This window comes from Cynara cardunculus (assembly GCF_001531365.2).
Source record: "Cynara cardunculus var. scolymus isolate 2C chromosome LG 3, CcrdV1, whole genome shotgun sequence".
Lineage (NCBI taxonomy): Eukaryota > Viridiplantae > Streptophyta > Magnoliopsida > Asterales > Asteraceae > Cynara > Cynara cardunculus.
Genome location: NC_037530.1, coordinates 27032682 through 27057073, shown reverse-complemented (window position 1 = coordinate 27057073; position 24392 = coordinate 27032682). Strand labels below are relative to the sequence as shown.

At 35.2% G+C, this 24392-nt stretch overlaps 2 protein-coding genes and 1 long non-coding RNA gene across 3 annotated transcripts; 1 reads left to right on the top strand and 2 right to left on the bottom strand.

Moving 5' to 3' along the window:
* Positions 1 to 12510: 12510 nt before the first annotated feature.
* LOC112508779 (patatin-like protein 2) lies at positions 12511 to 15878 on the bottom strand. The gene is made up of 7 exons (XM_025113525.1): positions 15154 to 15878; positions 14891 to 15072; positions 14559 to 14745; positions 14313 to 14477; positions 13209 to 13511; positions 12950 to 13122; positions 12511 to 12868 (listed from the first exon to the last, which is right to left on the bottom strand). The coding sequence occupies exons 1-7, from the start codon at positions 15292 to 15294 to the stop codon at positions 12703 to 12705; spliced, it is 1317 nt and encodes a 438-aa protein (XP_024969293.1). The 5' UTR covers positions 15295 to 15878; the 3' UTR covers positions 12511 to 12702.
* Positions 15879 to 18230: 2352 nt separating this feature from the next.
* On the top strand, positions 18231 to 18938 carry LOC112508781. Its single transcript, XR_003068802.1, has 2 exons — positions 18231 to 18349; positions 18470 to 18938. It is a non-coding gene; the product is annotated as an uncharacterized LOC112508781 (long non-coding RNA).
* Positions 18939 to 20741: 1803 nt separating this feature from the next.
* LOC112508780 lies at positions 20742 to 21709 on the bottom strand. The gene is made up of 2 exons (XM_025113526.1): positions 21320 to 21709; positions 20742 to 21187 (listed from the first exon to the last, which is right to left on the bottom strand). The coding sequence occupies exons 1-2, from the start codon at positions 21473 to 21475 to the stop codon at positions 20753 to 20755; spliced, it is 591 nt and encodes a 196-aa protein (XP_024969294.1). The 5' UTR covers positions 21476 to 21709; the 3' UTR covers positions 20742 to 20752.
* Positions 21710 to 24392: the final 2683 nt, after the last annotated feature.

The following is a 24392-nucleotide window of genomic DNA, read 5'->3' as shown; positions in this document are numbered from 1 at the left end:
TATAGTTTTATATATTTGTGGATTTAATTTTTCCTTATAACATAATGAAAATGGAGTTAAAAAAGTAGAAAAATGAAGGGTTAATAATTAATGTGTTGATTGTATATTAAAAATAAATCAAAATAATGAGAAAAAAGATAAATAGGATAGAAGTGTTCTCATTGAACAACATTTTGGTTCTTCCTTTAATATATATATAGATTTATAAGTAAACTATGTATTTGGTCCATATCATTTGCTCATAATTATTATTAGCCAAGTGTTTGGGATTACTTATTTTTTTATAAAAAATTTTATTAATTTATTATAAGTTAGAATGGTTGAACTTCTTGAAAAATTCTTTATTATCGGTTTGACACCGATATAAGTTGTTTATCTAAACACTCAATATGCTTATTACTAATGTCACACCGGAATAAATCAATAAGTTGTTTTTATAAGTAATTTCAAACACCCCTTAAATTTCATTTTATTATATTTGGAGTCATGTTGGTTTACATTTTATTATAGTCATGGTTTTTTTATGATTTAAAAATTATGAATTCTTTATCAAGAATCTTACTGCTATGTGCCATTCATATGAGAACGAAAATATGTTTTACTCTTCTTTCTTTTGTCTATGAATTCTCTATCAAGAACCTTATTGATAAACCCATGAACATCAAGAGCACAAAAATATGAATAACGAACATTAACCCTAAGAACTTCAAAAACAATCAACTATGAATATAAAAAATACAAGAACGTCAACATAAGCGATAAGTTTCTTCATCCAGTACAAAACCCATGTAAATCAAAAACCCTTAATTTTCATATTTTGATGAGAACCATTTGAATCGACGAACAAAGATTCGTTGCCTACCTTACATGCAACCCTCATTCCCTTTGCAACCAATACACATCCAACTTCACTTTTGCAAGAAATCCAACTGACCTCAACCTCTATATGAATCACCCACATCCATGTGTTTGTGTGTGTTATCAGAAACCTCCATCAGAGAAGCCTCCAAGTTTCTTGTGTGGGTTATCGAAAATCTTCAATAGAGACGTTTCTTAGTCAAACTCCAAATACCGCTCCATTGGATAACCCTCCCAACATAGTCATGTTCTTCTACACCTCTAACACCATTCCCGATTTTGACGAAAGAATTTTAGGGTTTTAGTTTTGATAAAAGAGAGAGCGATGTAGGGTTTCTACTTTCTTCCCCTTCGATCTTCAAGTGAAAAAAGGGAAAGAAAAAACAATTAAGTAATACGTTAAAACAAGGTTAAAAGACATTTTTGCTTTTTATGTGGAGTGCATCGAATAACACTTAATGGAATCTTTTCCTATATAATAGTGTTAGTCAAAAGGATCCAATCCATGACAAGTTGCATAATACTAAAACTCATAACGTAATAAATGCGACTTAAAAACCCTGATCATGATTTTTCAACAATCTATTTTATTTTTAAATCCTTGCGGTGGTGCAATGAACGGTTATGCCACATCAACTTAAGGAAGAAATTTTCTAAATCGACCCTTATAACAACCGTTAAGAGAAGAAGACCGAATCTAACAGTTTGTAAATCACAATGACTACAAATATAACAAATAATCATGAGGACCAAATCTGTAATTTTTGAAAAGTGTGGTTTACTATCATCGAATATTCTTGTTTCTTAAATCAATAAGGAGTAAACTACAAATTTGTTCCATGTAGTTTGGTGTTTGTTACACTTTGGTTTCTATAGTTTTGAAATTACAAATTTGTTGTTGTAATATGCAAAAACGACACATTTTGGCCCCTTTCTCTAACAACTGTTAATTTTAGTAATGAGCATTTTTGTCCTTTTAATATTTTTATTTTATATTTATACAGGTCTTTTGGAACCATCCACTAAAACAATGACACATGGCATCCCTAAATTTTCCAAACTCCCTTCCCATTTTCCCCCTTTCCTACAACCACTCTGATCAGCTTCATCGATTGCCTTCCTCCGACTATCTTCTCGGACAAATTCCAAATATCAAAATAAAACTTAAATTGAAACACCAAACCCAAAAATTCAAAACGCCAAACCAAAAAGTGAAACCCAAAATCAAAAACCCATCAGTTCCATACCCATCTAAAAACTGAAACCCAAAAATTGGAGATCAATGCACTAAACCTGCTTTCTCCCCTTTCCTACAGCCATCAGTTTCATGCCCATCTAAAAATTGAAACCCAAAAAAACCAAATTTCGAATAATTTCGACGACGATGAAGAACACAAGTAGAGTATCAAAACACCCAATCAAAAAAACTTAGTTGCTTCTTAGAATTACTGGATGCAGATCGCTCAAAAGAAACCCTAGAACTTGAAACCCCCACGAAACTGCAAGAACCATTCGGGAATGTGGTGGGGTTGCTAGAAAGAGTAGGTGTAGAGTAGAGACGGTGTAGAGAAAAGGTGGTCCTGTAAATAAGTTGTGTTTGGGAGGAGTTCCAATTTGGGGGGAGTCCAAGAGGAGATGATTATAGGTTGCAGGTGAACGATTGCAGGTGCATAGTTGCACGAGGAGACGCTGACGAGATGGTTGCAAGAGGAGATGACGGCGGATGGTTAGAGGAGGAGAATGATTTCAGGCAGAGGAGGGACTCATCATTGTTCATTGGAGGTTCGTTTCATTAGTGGTGGTATTGTTCATAGGAAGTTTGTTTCATGGAGAAGGTGGGACTTTGTGTGTGTATGTAGGTGTGTGTGTTATATTCATTTAATTAATCTATATTGATTAAAATTTATTTTTTAAAGAAAAATGACAAAAGTCTAAAATACTCCTCGTCTCTAAGGAGATTATTTAACTGTTAGAGGATGGACCAAATTCAATCATTTTTGCATACTATGATGGCGAATTTGTAATTTTAAAATTATAGGAACCAAGTGTTACAAATGCCAAACCAGAGGGACCAAATTTGTAGTTTACTCAACAATAAATGATATGCATGTGGAAATTAATTAAGGATGATTAGATGCATGTGGGCCGGAGTAAAAGATTACCCATTAATTTGCTTAAATTATCTCAAATTTATATATTATTTTTCATTAACTAAATTGATGGAATTAGCTTAAAAAATAGATTGGAATTCTTGTCAAATCTTAAATTTAAATTGGTTAGTAGTTTGACTTTTTTCATTTCATTATTAACTTCTGTATCTATAAATTCAATAAAAATACATACAAATTTACTTTTATATATATATATATATATATATGCTTAATCAAATGAGAACTAATTAACATGAGCCAATTATTTAGGATAATTAATATTTTTGTTAAAATAAAATAAAAGAGCAAATTAGTAACTTGGGTTAATTATTCAATTTACTTTAATTAGCTTAATATTTCAATTTACTTTAATTAGATTAATTACTTTATTAATTATTTTAATTAGATTAATTACTTTAGTTTGGGTATCACATTGTTCATGGTATGTATCACTCTAGTATTTAGTTCTCAATGACCAACCATATATATATATATATATACAAACACACACAACGTATGTATCATAGGGATACTACAGTTGGTATCATAATGGTCTCGAAGTTTATTTGTTATGTTTTGAATATCACATGGTATGCATTTTGAATAACACATGGTGTTTGTCGAAATAAGATTTACATCTCATTAATGTTGACATATAATTAAAATTGATCTAATATTAAAGATTTTTTTTACGTTTCTCATCATAACTCATTTCTCCCAAAACTCAACCCAACATATATATATATATATATATATATATATATTATTAAATGTAATTGAATATTTAGAATACATTAATTATCCGAAGATGAAGCCGACTCGAGTCGGCCTCTCAAATGGTTGAGGCTTTGGAAGGTTGCAGCTTAACTTATAATTGAACAAGACATGAAATTACAAAAATGCCCAGCCAACTCATCTACACGTTTTCCGGACACTACGGAGAGACATATGTTGATTGATTGGTGGTTCGCTACTGCCTTCCCATTTTTAATTACTTTTATATTAAATTTTGTTTATTTTCTTAAAATAAAATTTATGAAAAAATAAAATATTAAAACATCGTGTTTCAATATTTGTAGTAGCAGATTTACGTTAATCCTTTCATAAACTATCATTTTGTAAAAGTAAGGGGTCGTTTATTAAACGTTTATTCAGTAAGTGCTTACCGGGTAATTTTTTTTACCGGATAAACATGGTCAGAGTTTAGAATCTTACCCGGTTAGAACGGTAAAAGGATAGAAAGTCTTATCCGGTATGTAAGAGTGGTGAAAGGATGAAGAGTCTTACCCAGTAAGTGAGAGTGACGACTCTTACTCGGATAAGTGCTTACCGGATAAATTGTTGCATACTATATCGTTTTGATGCACTATAATTTTACCCAAAAAAATAAATTATAGTGCTGACTTTTATCGGTAAGTACTTTCTGGGTAAACATTTGAGTAAACGGCCCCTAAAACATGAAATTTAAAGTTGGTTGACGAAAAACTCTGATCATTCATAGATTTATGTTACTTTGTGTCCATAGTTGTCCCGAACTTCCAATTTATGCGTATATTACAAAATGGTGGCATAATGTCAACTACGAAATGTTTTTATTTATACTAGAGCATGTGTTATACGATTTGCAAAAAAAAAAAAAAAAAAAAAAAAAAAACCCATCATTTACATAATCATGAGAGTGTACTCCAAGTATTGAAAACATCAAGAAACTGAAGACGATATTCCTGTCGGGTGTGTTAAATTTGAATGTGATTGTTGTAGATCATGTATTATATATGTTTATGCGCCTTTGTTGATTTTAACTGTTGAAAAATAATTCCAATAAGAAAATGAACACCAAATAAAGATTTAATATTTATAAAGTTTAATTATATTATAGCGAAAAAGGTTAAACCTTTTTTAATACAGACTCACCAAAAACATCAATACGTGCAAATTCATACAGATTGAATTTATCATTCGCGATAGATTCAATGAAAGAAAGGGGTAGAAGTAGAGTGTTCACTTAGTGAACGGGGAATTTAAATACAATGCAAAAATTATAAAACCAACCTGTTTAAAATGTTGTCGATTCGGATGATGAACTGCACGAAAAACCTGTCCTTAAAGGTTTTATACGACCATTCTTAAAAAGCTGTGAGTCTGCTAGTCGCAAAGCCCCAGGATTTGATGCAGTAGGTAATTCGTTTGTGAATAGCAATCACAACGAATATAGAGCAGGTTTATGTAGCAAAACGATAGAGAAAAATAGGAGTCGGGAGCAGAATTTCGTTAGAGAAGAAAATAGTTTTCGTATGTGAATAATGATACGGCTTCACCCAGTATTTATACTGGGTGAAACCCTAGAAGAGGCCCACAATTATCTCCACAAAATCGGAGATGGTGGGGAGAAAAATTCTCAACCGAATTTTATCTCTAAAACCAAGTCAAAAATCGGATTAATTCCAAATTAAAATTAATAATTATCCAAATTAAACTGATAATCTTCCTGACAAATTTCTATTAAAAAGATACTCGGAGCTTGCGGCGAGGCTCCTTCTGCTCCGATGCGGCGTGCGAAGTGAGCCTTCTCACGCCACCTTCGCAAATCCTACGCACTCGGCCACGGCCATGGCCACGCGCGCGCGTGTGTTGGGCCTTCCACTTAAGACCCTCACCATAAGTCCACTAACATGTTCAAAGCCCACTACTAGAGAAAACCTTAAAAGCTTCTCTAGAAATCAACTCTCTACCAATATGGGATGGAAGTTAATGGGATGGAAGGTTAACTTCCAACCTACAAATTTCCAACAATCCCCCACCAGCTTGGAAAGTTTTCTGACATTAATGGTAGACAATGTTACAGTGGTGTCACTAAGATTAAACCCTGTTTAATGTAAATATGCAAGAACGGATCAATCCAATGGTATCCTTAGGATTTAAACCTTGAATCTTGCGACCACTTCGGCTTACCTACACACATCATCTATCCACCTTGTTCTCTCACTGAGCGCTAATATGGCCATGCGTTAAACCCTGTTTCATGACTTACTCAAAGAGAAACCACTACTCTTCTTTTGAGGCGGCACCACCTTTAAGTCATATAGGCAAAGTTCTATAACATCTTCGTTGTTAAGATGCCTCTAAACTTTGTTAAGAAATTAACTCATCATTGTTCTCGACAACGCCGTACTATCATTCACCTTACATGGATCTATCATTTGATAGTACCTTATATCAGTCAAGTGACTTGTTGTTACCCTTTAAACTTGGTAAATAGGATCACTATATCCAAGTTGGGTTTCCATCACTGACTGATTCTATGTGGTTTCAGACCCATGTCTCTGGTGGTTGACCCTACCAAGTCTCTCGTTAGAGGCTTGGTTAGTGGATCTGCCAAGTTCCCACAACACTTGACAAACACTATACTTATGGTACCATCATCAATAAGTTGTCTCACGTAGTTGTGTCGGAGACCTATGTGTCGCGACTTCCCATTATATACAACATTGTATACTTTGGACAGTGTGGCCTCACTGTCACAATACATGGGAATAGAGGGAGTCGGTTGAGGCCATAAATGGATATCTGTCAACAAATCTCTAATCCATTCGGCCTCTTTACCCGCTGCCGCTAGGGTAATAAATTCGGCTTCCATAGTCGAATGGGCGATACACGTTCGTTTCTTGCTCGCCCAAGAAATCGCCCCTCCAGCAAGAGTATAAATACACCTACTTGTTGATTTAGAATCACTTGAGTGATCTATCCAACTGGCGTCAGAATATCCCTCCAAAATTCATGGATGCGTAGAGTATGTCAACTCTAGTTCTTGGGTTCTTTTCAAGTAGCCTAATACTCTACCAATTGCTTTCCAGTGATCTGAACCCGGATTGCTCGTATATTGACTCAGTCTACTCACATCAAAAGCAATATCCGGTCTAGTGCAATGCATTGCATACATCATGCATCCTATTGCACTAGCATATTCTAGTTGAGCCACTGCTCTACCAGTATTTTTATTGAGTTTCACACTTGAATCAAACGGAGTGTTAAACTCTTTTATATTCAAATGTTGAAATTTTGTCAGTATCTTCTCTATGTAATGAGATTGACATAGAGAGATTTGAGATGCTGACCTTTTGATCTTTATTCCAAGGATGGTATTTACTTCTCCAAGATCTTTCATCTTAAAGTTCGAGGATAAGTACCCTTTTGTCTCAAGAATACCATCTAGATTGGTTCTGATGATCAACATATCATCGACATAAAGACAGATTACCACAATGTACCATCTCGTGCATTTTGAGTAGATGCACCGGTCGGCCCCATTATGTCGAAACCCGAAAGATGTGATAGTCATATCAAACCTTTCGTACCACTGTTTAGGAGCTTGTTTATTCCGTATAGAGATTTAACAAGTTTACACACTTTATTTTCTTGTCTGGGTATTACAAATCTTTCAGGTTGCTCCATGTAAACCTCCTTGTTTAAATAGTCATTCAAGAAAGCTGTTTTCACGTCCATTTGGTGAATATACAATCCTTTTATGGCGGAAATTTCTGTGAGAGTTCGAATGGAACTAATTCTAGCAACTGGAGCATAGGTGTCGAAATAATCGACACCCTCTTTCTGTCTATATCCTTTTGCCACCAATCTAGCCTTGAAGGATGATATTGAACCATCAGGGTGCATCTTTCTTTTGAATATCCACTTGGAACCAATGGGTTTCACCCCTATTGGCAAATTTGCCAGCACCCAAGTTCCATTACCCAAAATGGAGTCTATCTCATCATTTATGGCTTCTTTCCACATTGGAACATCCCTTGAAGTTATGGCCTCTTTAAATGTTTTGGGATTCTCTTCAGTACTGATAGATAAAATGAACTCTCTTGTCACTTTATTTTGAGTCCCCTGTACCAAGTACAAGAAAAAGTCATTTCCCATATTTTTCTCTTTTCTCACTCTTGTGCTTCTTCGTGGTTCGTCCGCCTCTATAGAGGTTTTGGAATTGGCACGAGATGAACAAGAGGGATTAGAGGCCAATATTGGTTCTGATTTTTCAGCATCTTTTGAAAATCTATCTTCAAAGAACTCCACATCTTCGGATTCTACTATAACTCCTGACTTTTTGTCCAATAATCTATAAGCCTTGCTATTTACTGCATATCCAACGAATATGCTCTTAATAGCACGGGCTCCCAATTTAGATCTTTTTGGATCAGGAGTTCTATAGTATACAACACATCCCCAAACCTTTTGATAGTTTAGATTTGGTTTTCTACCTTTCCAGAGCTCATATGGACTGGTTGGAATCACACGACTAGTGATTCAATTGTGAATATGACAAGCCGTCAACAGGGCTTCTCCCCAAAGATTGTTAGGCAACCCTGATTGATTCAACATACAGTTGACCATTTCAATAAGGGTTCTGTTCTTTCGTTCCGCCAAGCCATTTTGTTGAGGAGTAAATGGTGAGGTCCATTTATGTTTGATACCATTCTCTTCACAGAATGTATCAAATTCTCTATTAAAATATTCACCACCTCTGTCTGATCGAAGTATTTTTATCCATTTTTCAAGTTGATTTTCGACTTCAACTTTGTAGAGTTTAAAAGACTCAAAAGCTTCATCTTTTGAATGTAACAAATAAACTTGTAAAAACCGACTGAAGTCATCACAAAAAGTTATGAAATACATTTTACCTCCTCGGGTAAGTATTCCATTTAATTCACAAATATCCAAATGAATTAATTCTAAAATTGATGTATCCCTTTTAACAGAAGGAAAAGGTTTCTTTGTAAACTTTGATTTTACACAAGTTTCACATTTTCCAAAGTCTTTGTTATCAATTTTGATTAAACCTTTGTTATGCATCTTTTCAATATTTTTCACATTTGTATGCGTAAGACGTTTATGCCATAAATAAATAGAACAAACAGAATAATCCAAAGAAGCAAATTTATTAAAATCGTTCGGGATTACGTCACTATCAACCATAGAAACAGAAAATTTTGTATCACTATCAGACGTGGCTAACACATTACTTCCTACCGATTCACTCATTCCGTCCTCCTCACAACCATCTTCACTCAGATTAAGGCGATACATACCCAACTGTTTGTATCCCTTTCCAATAAAAACCTTCCTCTTGTAGATCACGACCTTCCTAGCCTCTATATTTATTCCAAACCCATTCTCATCGAGTTTGCTTGCAGAGACTAAGTTCTTGTTAATGGAAGGCACGTGAAGAACATTTCAGAGAGTGACGGTCTTGCCGGAAGTGAACTTCAGTAGCACAGTACCCATTCCAACGACATCTGTACGGCCGTTGTTTGCAACTATCACTTGTTTCCCATCTCTAACTGGTCCATATTCAACAAACTTGGACCTGGAGTCACAAACATGAACAGTGGCTCAAGAGTCCAAGTACCAACCACCTCTTGCAGCCACAATTCTCGTGGCGACCTCTGAAATCATGTCAATCTCTTCCATGTGGAGATTCGCCACAAGGTGTTGAATCCCCTTAACATAATTAGCAACAGGGGGTCCGGACTTTCGGTCCTTGCACTCACGAGCATAATGTCCCGTCTCTCCGCAGACGTGACATCTTCCGACCCTCTTAAACTTCTGTCCCGGGTTTGATTGAGTGTTTGATCTCTTAAAACTCTTCTTTTGTGGACCCAAGTTCCACTTCTTGTTTGGCCCTCCGGCCCTTCCCTTTCCCTTGCCTCCAGCCTGCACGTTGTTGGCATTCATCACAGACTTGCCTCTCCTTTCCCGATTACGTGCTTCTTCTTCAATATGCAGATGTTTTAGTAAATCGTCCAAAGAATAATCTTCGGTTTTATGCATCATTCTTTTTGAAAAATCTTTCCAAGATGGAGGCAGTTTGTCAATCACTGCCCCTACTTGGAAGATTTCAGGGATAACAATAGAAAGCATTTTCAATTTGTTTACTAAAATTTGGAGCTCATGCATTTGCTCCAGAATAGGTTTATCATCAACCATTTGGAATCTCAAATACTGAGACACAAGATATTTGTTAGTGCCATCTTCTTGTGACTTGTATTTGAATTCCAAGGCATTCCGCAACTCTCTAGGGCACATAATCGAGGAATACAGATCATACAGACGATCTGACAAAGCATTCTTAATGTGTCCACAAGCAAGAGTTTCCTCTTCCTTGTGGATCATTCTAAGCTTTTGTAGATCGGCAATTCTTTGAAGATCCGGTTGTTGTCCTGGTTTAGGGACCGGATCTTCGGGAATGGGAGGGAGACTTGAGTCCAAGACATAATAGAGTATCAACACCATGAGCATAAATTTCACTTTTTCCGCCCAACGAGTGTAACTCGACCCGTCAAACTTGTCCAATTTCATCATGTCTTGATTGAGAATACGGTAATTTCCGGTGTCCATTTGATATAAAACCTTTAAGATTGTTGAAAAATAATTCCAATAAGAAAATGAAAATTGATCTTTATAAAGTTTAATTATATTATAGTGAAAAAGGTTAAACTTTTTTTAATACAGACCCACTAAAAACCTCAATACGTCCAATTCACACAGATTGAATCTATCATTCGCGAGAGATCCGATAAAAGAAATGGGTAGAAGCAGAGTGTTCACTTAGTGAACGGAGAATTATAATACAATGCAAAAATTATAAAACCAACCTGTTTAAAATGCTGTCGATTCGGATGATGAACTGCACGGAAAACCTGTCCTTAAAGGTTTTATACGACCATTCTTAAGAAGCTATGAGTCTGCTAGTCGCAAAGCCCTAGGATTTGATGCAGTAGGTAATTCATTTGTGAACAGCAATCACAACGAATATAGAGCAGGTTTATGTAGCAAAATGGTAGAGAGAAATAGGAGTCAGGAGCAGAATTTCGTCAGAGAAGAAAACAGTTTTTGTATGTGAATAATGATACGGCTTCACCCAGTATCTATACTGGGTGAAAACCTAAAAGAGTCCCACGACTATCTCCACAAAATCGGAGATGGTGGGGAGAAAAATTCTCAACCGAATTTTATCTCTAAAACCAAGTCAAAAATCAGATTAATTCCAAATTAAAATTAATAATTATCCAAATTAAACTGATAATTCTCCTGACGAATTTCTATTAAAAAGATACTCGGAACTCGGGGGGAGGCTCCTTTGCGGCGTGCGAAGTGCAAAGTGCGCCTCCTCGCGCCACCTTCGCGAATCCCGTGCCCGCGCCCTCGGCCACGCGCGCGTGTATGTTGGGCCTTCCACTCAAGACCCCCACCATGAGTCCACTAACATGTTCAAAGCCTACTACTATAGAAAGCCTTATAAGCTTCTCTAGAAATCAACTCTCTACCAATGTGGAATGGAAGGTTAACTTCCAACCTACAAATTTCCAACATTAACATATGTGGGTTCGTTAAGACCAGTGTGAAAATTTTACGTGTTATTTTGTTATTAAGAGTATTTTGGTTAGTAGCTTGTGAGCTTGTAATAAATTTTCATACAACGAATTTTCTACTATGAGGATCCGTGTTTTCCAAAAAATATCAAAATTTTAGCATATTTAGCCATTTTGTATACATACTAGTTGTGTATCCGCACAATGCGGTGGAGCCGTGAATTTTAACGGTTTTGAAGTTTCATTGGTTTTCTTAGAGAAAATTTAACGATGATATAAGTTACATTTGGCCTTTACATATTAATACAATTTGAATAAATAAGAGTTATGGTTCCAATTACAGTCTATCGATGAAAAAATTATATGACAGTTTAAGATATAATATATTTAAAATCCAACATATTTAAACGACTCTACAAATGTGTTCGATTTACACCAAGAGCAAAGAATCAAGAGATCGAGAGCGAGACCGAGAGTTTTAGAGCAATTGAATGGGAAAACTTTTAATAACTCATGGTGAATATCAGTTTGAATCTCACATTGGGGGATGAGGAGAAGACATAGAGGTATGAGAGGGTGAAAACATGAGTGAAATGTGTCAAAAGTATCTTGGGAACATGAAAATAAAAGGTAATAATGTGCCTTAATAATTTTACTATATGTTATTTTAATTGTAGATTAAGAGATTTTAAGACTGAATGCATAAAATAGTAGTACTTAATGCATTATGAGTTGTTTTTAAGACTTTTAAAACTTTGTGCATAAATGTATAGTACTTTGTGCATTAAAAAATATTTTTAAGACTTTTGATAAATCTGGTTTATAAGGTAGTATAGATAATGTATGATAGCAAATTATTATAAATTCTATTTGTTCAAGTATTATTTACAGGTGTTATTTTTATAATAACTTGTAGTAATTCCTATTTCTCGATTTACAATAAAGTTTTACATTCTCGTTATATCACATGAACCACTTTTTATATAAGATATTGCTCATTGGTTTATAATTGGCAAACATGGTGGATGCGACAGATTGATAACAGGTAGGCTAGATTGAGTTGAGCCGAGTCGATCCATCAACATTCATAAATGATTAATATGATCACGAAAGCTATTATTAATTAAAAAACCACATTATTAGCACTTAATTGTATATAAGAGTAACAAAGTCTCATCTACGATTTTCTTGTTTCATTTGGTTTGGTTTTAACGGCAATATCAGGTAAGTTATCGTTGTTGCAAGTTGCAAGTGCGGAAGAGAGTAAGAAATCGTGTTCGTAAGCATAGGCTTTCGCTGACCGTTGTTTATCATCAGGTAAGTTATCGTTGCTGCAAGTGCGGAAGAGAGTAAGAAATCGCGTTCGTAAGCATAGGCTTATGCTGACCGTTGTTTGAGATCAATTCATTTGGGATTTGTGGACCGTTGTTCGTACTTGGTGACCGAACTTCTCTCGTATTCTTCTCCTTTGATAGTATTTTTGCGAACCTAAAATAGCATTCGTTTAATCAAATATGTATTTATGTACGTATTTATGTATGTACATATCTATGTATGCAAATACAATACCTTATTAGAGCTTCTTCATTGGTAGTGCAACGATAAGGTTCGTATATACCCGTCCCCAAATTCACCTTCGACACCGGTTTCTTCAACAACTGCTCGCCAACATTCACGAGATCTTCCAAGTTCTTTTCGGTTGTAAGATCCATTGAAGCCAGATCTCCGCTCAAAGTGTCATCCTAAATCATTTCAACATATGTAATATGAAAATATCGTTTGTTTGTTTTTTTCGTGGTTAATTAAGAATTGTAGTGGTTTTTTATACCTGAACACGAAGGTAATTCTCTCCCGAATGCAGGGCTTGGAAGACGGTAGAAATATGATAATCGACCATATCACCACTCGATTGAGTAAATACATCTATCAAGGGAGTCGAGCCACTACTAGCCAACCACCCAAAAACGCCCCAACTAGATGACGTATTAGCGTCATACTTCTCTTCATATTTCGGCGACCCCGTCCCTAATGACAAAACCAGAAAACGCCCATATTCTGTTGGTTTTATCGGAAAGAAATCGATACTACCTCCAGTTATCTCTTGTGTCACTTCACTTATCGCAACCAAAGTCTGTAAACAAATATCGATTATAATGTAAACACTACTAGAAAACTGACTATTTCCGACGAACATAAAAAAAGTCAACTTTCGTTGACTTCGCCAATAACCCATCGGAATTCCGCCACTGAATATTTATTTGAAAAAAAAAATTCCCATAAGATTTCCGGCGGAAATAAAAAATTAAAACTTTAAAAATTAATTAACTTTAATTACATTAATCATGAAAAAGTAAACCATACTCTAGTCCATGTACCTCTTTTCCTTTGATGATAATTATCAATTTAGCTTATGATTCATATTAAATATTCTAACGTTTTCTTTATTCTATAAGAAATTCAAGCCTTAACGACCCAACGAACGGAAAGAGGAAGAGGAGCGCCATCGGAGGGAAGATGAGCTTCGCAGGAGAGGAATGAGAGACGGGAGAAATAGTTTGAAGAGATGACTGCTTTGGTCAGGCAATTCAATCAGTCTCAACAGTTTTCGTCGCAGAGTATGGGAAGGAAATATATGTCGGAAATTATATTTTTTTTATTGGGCAGAAATATATGTCGGAAATTTGCCAGAAAGTTAATCACGATTAAAAAACCGGTAATTAAGTCGATATTTTTTAAAGAAATTAAATAATAGAAGTGGCAGATTTCCGGCGAAAAAATGGAGAAACCACCGGAAATGTTTTTTCAGTTGCCTACTTTTCCGGCAGACCAAATCCCCAGGAAACTCCTTTTCCGCGGATTTGGCCGCCGGACATACAGACCTGTTTGGTAGTGAAACTACGTCTTGATAAAAAAGATAGGTGCCAACTTATACCGGATTATTCGCAGCCACCCCTCCATCGATAAGATTGAATTCCCCCAACAATTTCCCTTCAGAATCTTGGGTTTCAAACGTATGGGAAGGAAGATAAGTTGGCGCAGCCGATGTTCCAATGCATATATCCGATAGCATCGCATCCAGGCTCGGGTTTTTCTTCAGCTGAAACATCTCAAGTTCATCGATCGTTTTCTAACAAAAAATGAAACCCACGATCGAAAATTACAATTCCAGTAAATTAACCTGATAACTTGAGAAGATGGTGGGCTGCATACGTTTGATATCAAATGTTGGGATCACAACATTGGTCAAGGTTTCATGGAGTCTTATGTTTCCCACTGTTTCTTGAATAAGTTCATGTAAATATACACCATCGTACTTTGGTCCAGTTAGAGCTCTGATCACCTTTTCAGCATGACCAAATGGATTGCTAAAAGTTGCTTCCAAAAATATATCAGTTTAATTTATACAGACACCTTAATTCATACAGAAAAATTAATGTAAACACAATCAGACAACACCTTAACAATCTTCAGAAACTTGTAATCTTTGATGTGGTTAATTAATTAAGGTACCTATCATGTGGGAAGATCCTAGGACAATGTTCAAGGTAGAAGTTGGTTATGTCCTTAGCTGCGAAAAGGGGACGGTTTTCTTCGTTGGGGACGGTTAACATCGCTGACACGAGGCCTCCGGTGCTTGTCCCAGAAATTACATCAAAGTAATCTGCTAGCCGTGCATTCTCGCCGTCTAATTTCTGCAAATATGTTTGATTTGTGCATAAAATCTTGTGTTTGTGTGTTTAGAAATTAACATATATGGTATTATAAGATTGTACCTGAAGTTCGGTTTCTAAGAAGTTAAGGATGACGCTTGGAATGATTCCTCGTACTCCACCTCCATCGATGCTTAGGATCGTGATCAGGTTTCCATATGATGGTCGTTGCAAAGGCAACCGTGGTGCTTCCTCAGAAGACATGATTTATAATATATGTTTAACGTTAAAAAAGTTTTGATTCTTTTATATAGCTAGAGAGAAGCGAGTTCGAAAGATTATAAGTTCTGATGAACTGAGTGTGGATGAGTTCGTTTGTGAAATGAGGTTATTTATGGTGTTGGTAGAAGACCCGTTAGGGGCTCGGCCCGTTCAAATTCGTTGGTCAAATTAAAGACGTGATAAAGAATCATTCCACACTTCAAGTTACAATAATCAACTTTACTGTTTTTTTTTTTTTTTTGAAATGACGGGTCAAAAACTCCAATCACAAGTACTGAAAAACCGACTAAATTAAATACTCCAGATAAAGGTTGAAGTATTCTATTTAAGTTTAAACGGTATAAATGGCATCACACCACACATTTTGTGGTTTAAGACATGTAAGGTTTGGAAAAATGCTTAAACCACACATGCAGTTTGGTTGCAGTTTTGGACAAATCGCACCACAAACACCCCTACTGGAAACTATGTGACACATTGAGATGTTTGTTGAGGCGGTTGCGAAGTTTTGTGACAAATTCAGTATATGCACAATCAATATCACAAATCGAAGAGAACCCACTTAGGTCGACTTAACGACTTCAATTTTGTTTGTTCCAAACTTATAAGATATATTGTATCCTCTATATATTGTTTCGGCATTAGACTTTCTTAACTGAATTATCTGGACCTTTTACAATTTCATCTTTTTTGATTGAATATAAAGATCTGTTACAAGATTGAGTAGAATCCTAAAAATAGATGCATCTCCATGTGGTGGCCATAGAATTCAACTCAACGTACGTTATCGTTTAGGTTGTTAGGAAGATACGTCATTAATATCCGACATCCACTCTAATTTCGATGTAAAGGCTCAACAACTTATTCCATTTAAAAAAATTCTATTTTTAGAGTTGTCAAAAGCTTTCATCATCAAGCCCATTTATAGATGTTGTAGCATATCAAAACACATTGGATGCATTTTTTTTTAGACAAAAAAAGTGACTTAAATGAAGAGTAAAAATGTCATTATAACAACACCTCTCTTTCCATACAACAAATTTGAAAAAGGGTAACTATGGATGGTGCCTGATTGGTTTGAGCTTGGTTCCAAGGTCAAAAAGTACCAGAAGGTCCCACGTTCAAATCAAAAGAGGAATAAAAATCCTCTTGTGGTCACGGAGGTTCAAATACGGTGACTCCGGGCTATTTGCAAAGTAGGTGGTCGCCCTGGGATTAATCGGCTCGCATAGCAAGTTGGATATCCAGGTCAATAAAAAAATTGAAAAAAGGTTAAGAAACCCAAATTCAAAACAAAACCAACTTTGAAGAAAAATCGTGTAAAGAAATAAAAATTTATGTTGAAATAAATGTATTTATGAAAAGGGGGGGGGGGATACTTTGACGAGAGTGGAGTCCGTGCTATCATTCAACCTTAATTTATAAGAAAGAATTCTTTTTGGTTACATAAGGTGTACCCGCCCGCTAAAGTTTTGGGGTGTGCTCCGAGATATTAAAGTTTTTGAAGGGTTAAAGGTGCACATGTGTTGTAAACAATCAAAAATTCGAAAAATGCTTTTGGAAAAAAAACCAAAAAAGCCCCTTAAAATCAACCAAAAACTTAAAAAATCTCTTGAAATCAAGCAAAAACTTTAAAAAGAAACCCCAAAGACGGAATTCGACTAAAAACACATCGAACGGCTTTACGAGCATTTAAAGGTGCATTCGCTCGATAAAAATCCTGGATCCACCACTGTGAATATAACATCTTTTATATATGAAGTTAATAAAGGATGCCAACTTAGTATTAGGGGTGCTCAAAAACTCGACCAATCCGATCAACCCAACGCGAAATAACCTAACCTGAAGCAACCTGATGTCTAATCGAGTTGTAAAATTGTCAAACCGTAGGTATTGAGTTGATATTGAGTTATAATTATTTGAATCCAACACAACCCGATGAATCCGATATCCTTTTATTTCTTGGATTTAATATGATTGTTGAATTTCTATTAATATATACATTAGACAATTACACTATCATATATGGTTTTCATATACACATATTTTCAATCTATTCACATTTCTATATAACTCATTTGTATATATGTTCAGTAACTGTGAACATATATAGGTAAATTGAGAAAATTAACTAAATGTGATATACGTAAGAAATATGGATAAATTGTATCAAATGGTTGATGATGAAAAAGAAATTATGAGTACAGAAATAACATATTCAAGGTTAGAAGAATATTTCAATATACCAAAGTATCAACCCGACCAACTCGTTGGGTTGCACTTTGGGTTGGGTTGGATTAAGATTTTTTCAAACCGCAAGTATTGAGTTAGGTTGTTCAAATGTCTTCAACTCGATCAACTCAACCCATAAACACCCCTACTTACTATCTACTCAAGGTTAAAATAAAATGATTACACTTAAATCATGTGTTGTTTTTAAAAGTAAAGATGTTATATGCTCCATTAAAATTTTAATTGACTTCCCACCAAAAACAAATCGGTTTTTTTAGACTATTTTTCATATATAAATTTTATTAGAATTTAAAACGATTAATAACGTTTGAAAGATAATAACAAATGACACATTAGAAATCTAGATGGGTCTTAAGGTCTTGTTTGTTAGTAGTTTAATAAGCTTAAAGATACTTGCAACTTATTATTTTAGCTATAAATGATTGTTTCGTAGTTGATAATGATATAAAAATTGACTTATTCAGTAAGCATTTAGAGGGGTTTATGTCGAAAACCAAATTTTTTTCAACTTGTCTCTCCTAATTATAAATTTTTCCAAACTTCACATAAATTAATTCGCATTTAACAATTTTAACTATATGCAATTTCATTTATGGACAAAAGTGAAATATGAAAACAGTTTAGGGACCATTTCTGTAATTCAAGGCAAGAATAGAATCCCTGGAGCAAGAGTGTTCTAGAAGCCTACGGAGCAATGGTGTAACTGGTGAAGAAGATGATATCTCCTTACTCTTCGATCTTGAGGACTCACTACACCAACGCCGCCTCTGTTCACTTCCTTCAGGTAACTTTATTTCCTGATCCTTGATTTCGCTGGATTATATGAACATATGGATTCTTCAATAATGAATTGAGATGTTACTGATATGTTCAATTTGCGTCTCCGGTACCATTATGGTTTTAGGGAAAACCATGTTATCAGGATCTTCAAAACACTAATTTCTTAAGGACTCGGTTAACTCAGTAGTCGTTTGAGCATAAATCGAATACCAGGTGATTGACTGATTGGCTCCAAAAGGTCCAAATTTTAAGCTAGATACATGAAAGGATGGGATCTATGCTATTATTGTTGCAGTTTTGCCTTTTCAGTTGTTGTGTAAATGATTAACTATTTTTACTAAATCTTCAATAAGCAATTCCTATTTTTAATTGGAGTGACGGTTCAAGCATCAAGCTCCATGAGGAGATGTTGAGGATGACTTTTATCGCATAAAAGACAAAGTTTTAAAGTGGAGAGCTGCCACGGAAATATTGTGCGACAAGAAAGTCTCGCTAAAATTCGACCATCAAACCAGCTATGACCGGTTCCATTCATTGGATATTATTATTGAATACCTACCGGATCAGATTGAATTCATCCAATGTTTTGATTCAATTGTCAAACCAATTTATTTACCATTTCAATCATTTATTCATATATTTCTCTAAAAATGCTACAGAAAATATCAAATAAAAAGGAAGAATGTATTCATAATAATATATATAAAGAAATATTCAAATATGGTGACAAGTTCTAATTCTAATTGTGATATAGCCAAAAGGAAGTCTTAAGAACTTGTACACCCATCTAATTGTCCCATCAACAGTTCCATACTTCATCCAATAACATGTATTCAAGAGGCACCAACAAGTCAGCAACACAAATCAATCTATTATGATATCTCCAACTCCAACCAACATTTCTACAAAGTTAAAAAGTGGAAAAACAATATGCATTTGTACTTCAAATTTTAAGTTGAGTTGAGAGTTGATGGGAGTCTGGTAAATTGCAAGTCTATTTCAATAACAACACACACTTATCAACATAAAGCAGAAACTTTTAGATACATGTCAAAATAAGGGGCTCTTCGATTTGGGGACTCCAACATGCATGAAGGCAACAAAAACTAAAACAACCACCAATCCAACACCAGTATTGGTCGGTCCTGGATTGCCATCAAGAACTCACCAATCCAATTTGGATCCCATCCAATCCAAGTACAATTGAATATCGAATTATGATGTGTCAGTTCTAATTGGAACGGATGACTTTTTGTGCACCCCTACTCGAACCATAACGGGCTGTATATTGAATGAGGTCTCCTGAGCAGAGTTGGGAGTTGTGCATATGACAGGTAAGTAGAGGGAGCGAAGATTGTGGTGGTTTGGAAAGGTAAGCAAGAGGCAAATGACGAAATTATATAAAGTATGACAGGCAAGGGGGTGAGGAGGGGCATGCCAAGAAAAACGTGGATGGTCAGTTGAGAATGGACATGGAGGCCTTAGACTTTTATGAGGACATGCCTGCTGATATGAGTTCTTGAAGATGCACAACAAGGGTAATAGACTATATGTAGGACTTGAACTAACATGGACAGGAGGGGAGACTGAAGAGGTATGGGGTGAGTCCCGGGGGGGGGGGGGGGGGGGGGGGGTGTAGTAGAGAGCTGCCAGATTGGTTACCAAAGGCTTATGTTAGATAGAGGGACCATGAACGTTCAGTTTCTCATACTTTTCATGTGTTTTACTATACCTACTTGTGTAGTTTTTTTTAATTGTATACTGTATACTATCTTAGTTTTCTGCCTGTCCTAGCAGTGTAGGTATTGTGCCTTGTGTATTGTTGTAACCTTACTATATATGATGCTTGTTTGAACACACTGTTTTGCTACTTTTATCACCCATCACTTGCACTATTCTTTCCTAATAAATTTTGAATTGTAAGTTAGGGGTCTTCACGAAAACGGCCTCTTTACCCCTTGGGGTAGAGGAAATGTCTACGTGCATCTTTCCTCCTAGACCCAAAACCTTCAAAATGGGATATACTGGATTCGTTTGGTTTAGAGAATCATGGATGATAACCTTTAAGCCGCGGCCAAGTGCACATTGCACGGAACGACACAATTGTAATGCCCCACATATGTACACATCTGTTTGTATGTGGCAAACTTAGTTGAGTTCCTCAGAGTTCCCTTTTATCTGCGTGCATGTGTTCATATATTGAGTTTGATATTCTCCATCTTTATATTGCAATACGTGGCAAGGTGATTCAAACTTTCTGTAGCAAGGGTGTAATATATAGTTTTTCAAAAATGTTGTCTAACTGATTAAACTTATAGTTTAGTCAGTTCACATAAGAAAGTTAGAGAAATCGAAATGCTTTGATTTATTGCAACTGGGTAGAGATGGCAGAAGTACACAGAAGGAATTAAGGTATCTTGATAATTCTGGTGGTTTTACGCCACAACCAAGATTCAGATGGTGATTTAGGCAGAGGTGGAACAAGAAGAGCCTTCCTACAGAGACCAAAAGGCCAGCCCTCACAATGACAAAGCTCTCGAATGATAGACCGCCTCCTCCTGAAGATTGGGAATTCAAAACTACCTGTACTCGAACATCGAGAAAGATTTGTCTTTACAGACTTAAATGCTTCTGCAGTTGTAGCGCTTGAGCATCGAGAAAGATGACTACAAGAAGAGTAGAATTCATCCATATCTTCAACATCACTTGCATGCTGTGTTTCCTTTTTGGTGGGAAGTAACTCAGTTGGGGAGAAACCCCATATGAAGCTATCAACTGTAAGTCCAACCTTCCTCTTTGACTTTGCTTCCATGTATCTACTTAGCACTGCTGAAACAAAAACCTGAGGAAGAAATGCATACATATATAAACACCGGAGAATATGTGGGATGCCATTAAATTACATTCCAAAAGAGCCCTTGCAGAGGAAATGAATTAGCTAGAAATACATCATTCAAATGCAGAGGTATATTACTTGGTGTTCATCGTCGTAATCACTGACATCATCATCTTCTTGTTCGAGGTCTGGGGTTTGAAAAGAAATCTTTGTGCAGAAAGTATGGCAGGTTGCAAGAGCATCCTTGAGGAAATTGCATCTCTTGGAGGGGTTTGGTGGTTGTTCATAGGTCATGATTGAAAGAAAAGCATGGAGTTGAGGTATGGTTTACAGAAGACAAGTATTTATACTGCTTTTGGTATTCAAATTTGAATCTGATTAGAAAACACTTTGTTTCTTCTTCATCCTTTGGGTTGAAGACAAAGTAAAAGAATGTTTCTGAAAAGATTATGTTGTAATTCATGATATGATCCTTTGAAAAGCATCTGATGCCAAATCGATGGCAACAGGTGCGATTTATGTGCTTAGTTAGTGCTTTGTAGTTCTAAGTTTTTACTTCAATCCTAAGTGATAGTAACTGCCACCAAACTTTGATTACTAATTCAAAGTAATGCTCATAACCTGAACAGATATCCCTCATTCGAGGGGGACATAAAATCACATTTGTGGTTAAAAAGGAGTCATTTCAACTTTTAGGAGCTGTAAGTGGTTTGTGCACAATGATTCGGTGACATTTAATTAATTTCCGCATGTTAAACCAAACCAAACCAAACCAAATCAAATCAAACATATATGGTATGAGTCACTATTTGTTCGTTAAAACTATTTCAATATTCTAAACATAAAAGGTTAAATAATGTCCTCTATCATAATCTAGCTTCTAGTAGTAATATGAAATTAACCAATACATAAAAATGTCCCTTTCCTTTCTATAACACAACCAAGCTCCCTCCTTTATAATCACTATGAGAAAGGAAATATGATAGAATTAAAGTAAATATCTCTAGTTTATGCCATGGTGACCATCAAAAATCTAGGTTGGGTTTTTGTGAGAATAAAAGTTAAGGTGAGAAGTGTAAGAAGAGATTTGGACCATTGATCACTTTCAATCCAAAACAATTCATAAATTGTGATTTAGAAGGAAATTGATCCGGTAATGTTGATGTAGTGGTTCTTTTTAATTAGAATTGATTCAAGGGTGAAGATTTTTTCTTACCGTATTCACTATTATAACTTTTATTTTCACAATTTGAATTTACACAAAAGAAAGTGGAGTCAAAGAAAAGTTCCATTGCCATAGGCTATAGCCTTGTAGGGTTGTTCATTTGTCGGTTTCAAGTGCTAAAGTTTTTCTTTCGGTTTTTTCTGCAAACACAAAAAATACACACATTTAATTTGCTCCTTGCAGTTCTCTGATAAAATTCTTCCTGCGTCAAGTTATCTTAACCCATATGATTCCTCGGTCCTAACTGACACATGTCTTGTCAATACTATATTATAAAGGGAAAGTTGCACCATAACTTAATTCCTATTTTGAGAAACCAACTTTTAAAATCGTCATTATGAAAAACTCAACTTGCACCTAATTCTTATTTTGGAAAACCAACTTGCACATGATTTCCTATTTTGGGGAATCAACTTGCACTTGATTCCTATTTTGGGGAATCAAATTGCAAAATAATTATAGAAAAATAACAAAAATTCGTTTTTTTTTAATTAATGCAATAAAATCTATTTTTCATTTCAAATCTCGTTTTTTTAATTCATATATCAAATTGAACTTTTTAAAAAAAATCCAAATTACCACAATAAAAATTGTTTTTTACTAATGCAAAAAAAATCAATTTAATAGAAAAAAAATTAATTGATGCAATTGGTTAGATATAAAAATCTTGAAGGTGATATTTAATATTTATTTTTTATTGCATCAATTAATTTTCCAAGTGGGGTTTGAAATGAGTGATCCTGCGATTGGTATGTTCCAAGTGGGGTTTGAAACGATTGATATTAAGTTTCCTATGAATGATATGGAGTGTTATGAGTTGTCTCATTACTTTGGGGAATGAGTGGAAATATGTTTTGGCTGGAACATGGATCAGATTGGTTTGGCAGATATGAGTGGAAGTATATATTATGGTTGCTCAGGCCCATACACAGTGGTTGGAACAATCTATTGGTTTGAGTTAGATTGATAAATTGGGACACCACGATCGCAAACATACAATCTTTAAGGCTTGTGGCGAGATATCAACACCAGTAGCCAAGAATTGTCTCGTGTCATCGGTGTCAAATAACTCGACAACCGAACCAGATGATAGAGATTTATATGTTACTTAAAACGATTTTCAAAATCAGGCAAATTTAATTTCTAGCTAAATAATTGACCAAAGCTGGTAATGTTAAGTGTATCAGCAACAATACAACAGCTATTTGCGTTTCTGGAACATAATCTACCACGTCGTTGACTAACTGTCTCGAACCTCCACCAAAAACACGTATTCTAATTTTCTCAATCACAAACATTGATCCTTGAAAGTTTACAAAAGATAAATTTTTTCTCAATATCGGGGATATATATAGTGTTTTTTTGAAATATTGGTGTTATGTTGGTAGTATGAAATTTGAAATGTTTATACAGTGGGGTTGAGAAGAAAAAAAACAAATTTGAACATTGTTTTGTATTAGAAATGAGGAAAGTGAATAATATGTATTGGGAAGGAGGAAAAAAATTAAATTCTTAAAATAAAAATTAAATTTAAAAAAATAAATAAAATTGGATCTTTAATTTTTTGTTTAATAAAAAAATATTAGATTTCTAAAAAATTCTAAAATAAAATTAAATTCAATTTAAAAAAATCAGAGAAAAAAAGTTTTTTTTTGAAAGGCAAAAAGGAAGGACAAAGGAGAGAGCTTCGGCATGGCCATCACCTTCACCAAGCCAACCAAAAGATTAAAAGCAAATCCAATAAGAAGCTAGACACAAGCAGATACAAGAGTCCAATACAACGAAAAGAAAATAAGGAAACAAGACCAAAAAATGTCCCCAAAACGAGGCCCAAACCAAAAAACAAACAAACCAAAGACAAACCAAGAGACTAAACAAGGTAAGGAGAAGAGGTCTAACTATCCCAATTGATAATGAATTTACGATTCCTAGTCCCCATCCATAGCTTGGATAAATTTTGAACCCAAGGAAATGGGTCTTCACCTT

Coding starts and splice junctions, on each gene's coding strand:
- LOC112508780 (XM_025113526.1), bottom strand. CDS start 21,475: ATGACCTATGAACAACCACCAAACCCCTCCAAGAGATGCAATTTCCTC. Junction 21,188..21,319: donor ATTACGACGATGAACACCAA/GTAATATACCTC, acceptor TTTCTTCCTCAG/GTTTTTGTTTCAGCAGTGCT.
- LOC112508779 (XM_025113525.1), bottom strand. CDS start 15,294: ATGTCTTCTGAGGAAGCACCACGGTTGCCTTTGCAACGACCATCATAT. Junction 13,512..14,312: donor GGGTGGCTGCGAATAATCCG/GTATAAGTTGGC, acceptor ATTTGTTTACAG/ACTTTGGTTGCGATAAGTGA. Junction 12,869..12,949: donor AATGAAGAAGCTCTAATAAG/GTATTGTATTTG, acceptor ATGCTATTTTAG/GTTCGCAAAAATACTATCAA.